Source organism: Malurus melanocephalus, unplaced genomic scaffold (genome assembly GCF_030028575.1).
Source record: "Malurus melanocephalus ecotype Western Australia unplaced genomic scaffold, MMel_1.1 scaffold_1911, whole genome shotgun sequence".
Lineage (NCBI taxonomy): Eukaryota > Metazoa > Chordata > Aves > Passeriformes > Maluridae > Malurus > Malurus melanocephalus.
In genome coordinates this window covers 2,363-5,655 of record NW_026625143.1, presented here as the reverse complement: position 1 = coordinate 5,655, position 3,293 = coordinate 2,363, and the positions used below count along the sequence as shown (strand labels likewise).

At 57.7% G+C, this 3,293-nt stretch overlaps 1 protein-coding gene across 1 annotated transcript in view; it reads right to left on the bottom strand.

Annotated features, from left to right (window-relative positions):
• Positions 1-3,293, bottom strand: part of LOC130587441 (forkhead box protein P4-like) — a gene marked incomplete at its 5' end in the record, with an annotated part of 12,284 nt that overhangs the window by 6,802 nt on the left and 2,189 nt on the right. The window contains 3 exons of the mRNA XM_057388415.1: positions 1,590-1,691; positions 1,819-1,895; positions 1,988-2,360. Coding sequence (XP_057244398.1) covers positions 1,590-1,691; positions 1,819-1,895; positions 1,988-2,360 — 552 coding nt within the window. The remainder of the gene's footprint in view (positions 1-1,589; positions 1,692-1,818; positions 1,896-1,987; positions 2,361-3,293) is intronic.

The window sequence follows — 3,293 nt, the reverse complement described above, 5'->3', positions numbered from 1 at the left end:
CTTGCACCTCGCTGATTTTAATTATTTTTATTTAAACTCTCTGCGCCGCCTCACTCTGTGCAGCCCCGAGCAGGAGGGAGCTGAGCTGCCTCTCGGTAAATATGGGCAGCAGGAAATGATAAATAAATAAATCTCCTGTGGTCGAGGGCAGAAGTGAATCTCAGAATCTCAGAATTTCRGAATCAMAAGTGAATCTCAGAATTTCAGCATCCCAGAATCACAAGTGAATCTCRGAATTTCAGAATCGCACACAAACTGCTCCCTGCACACCCCCTGCTCCTCTGAGATCCCATCCCAATCCCCTCAGAGATGGCTTTTCTCAGCTCTGATTCCGGAAAAACAAAAGGGGAGCAGCCCCAGAGCTCGTGTGCTGCCCCAAAATTGGCTAAAGCACCCCAGGCTTGTGACAAAACCTCCTCAGTTTTGTCATGTGCTGCCCCAAAATTTGCTGGTTTTTTCATCCCAAATGAGGCTGTCCCAAAACTGGCTCCAGCACCCCAGACAGGTGACAAAACCTCAGTTTTGTCATGTGCTGCCCCAAAATTTGCTCCAGCAYCCARGCTGGACWAAACCTCCTCAGTTTTGCYATTTTTTACCCCAAAATTKGYTCCAGCACCCAGGCTGGACAAAACCTCCTCASTTTTGCCRTKTKYTRCCCCAAAATTCMCTCCAGCACCCARGCTGGTGACAAAACCTCCCCAGTGACAAAATTTTTGGTGCTTGCTGATGAGATGGGTGGGGACACCCAGGGAGATGCTGGGGGGGGTGGCAGAGGAGGTCCCCTGATGTCCCCCTGTCACCCCCCTCTGTCCATCCAGCCCTGGGGGGAATGGGGTGATCTTGAGTGGGTTGGGGTAAGCCCTGGGATGGGTTGGGGTGAGCCTGGGGGGAATGGGGTGAGCCCATGGTGGGATGGGGTGAGTTTGGGGGAAATGGGGTGAGCTCAGGGTGGGATGGGGTGAACCCTGGGGGAATGGGATGAGCTCAGGGTGAGCTGGGGTGAACCCTGGGGGAAATGGGGTGAGCTCAGGGTGAGCTAGGGTGAGCCCTGGGGGGAGTGGGCTGAGTCCAGGGTGGGCTGAGCTGAGCCTATAGGGATATGGGGTGAGCCCAGAGGGATATGGGGTGAACCCAGAAAGATATGGGGTGAGCCCAGTTGGGATGGGTGAGCCCAGTGTGGGATGGATGAGCCCAGAGGGATATGGGGTGAGCCCAGAGGGATATGGGGTGAACCCAGGAAGATATGGGGTGAGCCCAGTGTGGGATGGGTGAGCCCAGAGGGACATGGGGTGAGCCCAGTTGGGATGGCTGAGCCCAGAGGGATATGGGGTGAGCCCAGAGGGATATGGGGTGAGCCCAGTCGGGATGGGTGAGCCCAGTTGGGATGGCTGAGCCTAGAGGGATATGGGGTGAGCCCAGAGGGATATGGGGTGAGCCTAGAGGGATATGGGGTGAGCCCAGAGGAATATGGGGTGAGCCCAGAGGGATATGGGGTGAGCCTAGAGGGATCTGGGGTGAGCCCAGAGGGATATGGGGTGAGCCCAGAGGGATATGGGGTGAGCCCAGGGTGCCAGGCGGGGCTCTCTCACCTTCCAGGTGGCCGTGTTCCTCCGGAAGTAGGCGAACATCCGTGTGAACCAGTTGTAGATTTCATTCAGGGTTAGCTGCCTGTCGGGGGTCTCCAGGATGGCCTGGGCAGCCAGGGAGGGGACATGGGGTCACTCTCGGGGTCAGACACCCATCCCGAGGGGCAGAGACAGGGATTGGGCGGCTGGGGGGTGCTCAGGGAGGGGTTTTGGGGCGCAGGGAGCCTCTCACCTGCCGGATGAGCGAGGCGTACGTGAAGGGCGGCCGGACGTCGGCGTTTTTGTAAAACTCGTGATTCTGTGCAAGCTCTGCGGGGGAACAGCAAACAGAGGGGAGATTTGGAGTGAGAGAACCCACCCTGCACCCCATGGAGGCTGCTGAACACCTCCCCAGGGCTCACCTGACGAGATCGGGGTGCAGAACTTGTCCGAGTTCCTCCTGCGGATGGGCCCCACGCCGTGCARCGTGGAGGAGCTGATGACGGAGGGGCCCTGCCGCAGCGGGGTGATGGGCGCCGTGGCCGAGGTGGGGGGATGAGGTAAACCGTCRGGAAACGTGTCCGAAGTGCTCTTGGAGAGGGTGGCACTGGAGACCAGGTTCAGCTGCGGGGAGGGAAGGGGTTGGGAAGGCTGGGAGAGCCCCGGGAATGGTGGCGGGTGCTGTCCCGAAGGAGGCGGGGAGGGGGTGGTGAGGGTGGGGGTACCTGCTGGGTGGGATGCGGCCAGGAATGCAGCTGTGGGGTGGGGATGAAACTGTGGGGTGGGGGAGAAACCCTAGGATATGATGAACCCATGGGGTGGGAATGAACCTCTAGGATGGGATGCAACTGTGGGGTGGGGATGAACCCATGGGATAGGACAAACGGGTGGGATGGGATAAATTTGTGGGATGGGGATGAACTTGTGGGATGGGATGAACCCATGGAATACATTGGGATGGAATAAATCTGTGGGATGGGGATGAACCCCTGTGATGGGATGAGCCCATGGGATAGGAATATACCCATGGGATGCATTGGGGTGGGATGGGACGAACCGATGGGATGGGGATGGACCCCTGGAATGTACTGGGATGGGATGAACCCATAGGATGGGGATGAACTTGTAGGATGGGAATGAACCCATAGGATGTGGATGAACCCATAGGATGCACTGGAATGGGGATGAACCTATAGGATGGGGATGAACCCCTGGGATGGGATGAACCCACAGGATGGGATGAATCCTATGGGATAGGATGAACCCATGGGATGGGATTAACCCATAGAATGCACTGGGATGGGGATTCACCCATGGGATGGGGATGAATCTCTAGCATGGGATTAACCCATGGGATGGCAATGAACCCATAGAATGCACCGGAATGGGGATAAACCCATAGGATGAGGATTCACCCATGGGATGGGGATGAACCCTATGGGATAGGATGAACCCACAGGATGGGGATGAACCTGTGGGATGGGGATGAACCCATGGAATGGGATGAACCCATAGAATGCACTGGGATGGGGATGAACCCATAGGCTGGGGATGAACCCATAGGATGGGATGAACCCTCTCCATGTCAGAGCTGGTGCAGCAGCTCCATTTCCCTCCTGCTCATGGCACAAGGGACCAGGCTGTGCCTGAGGGTCACCAGGACACGTCCACCCCACCGAGCCCGTGCCGGTGCCCATGCAGAGGGCAGGGAGGGCCAGCAGCCACGGG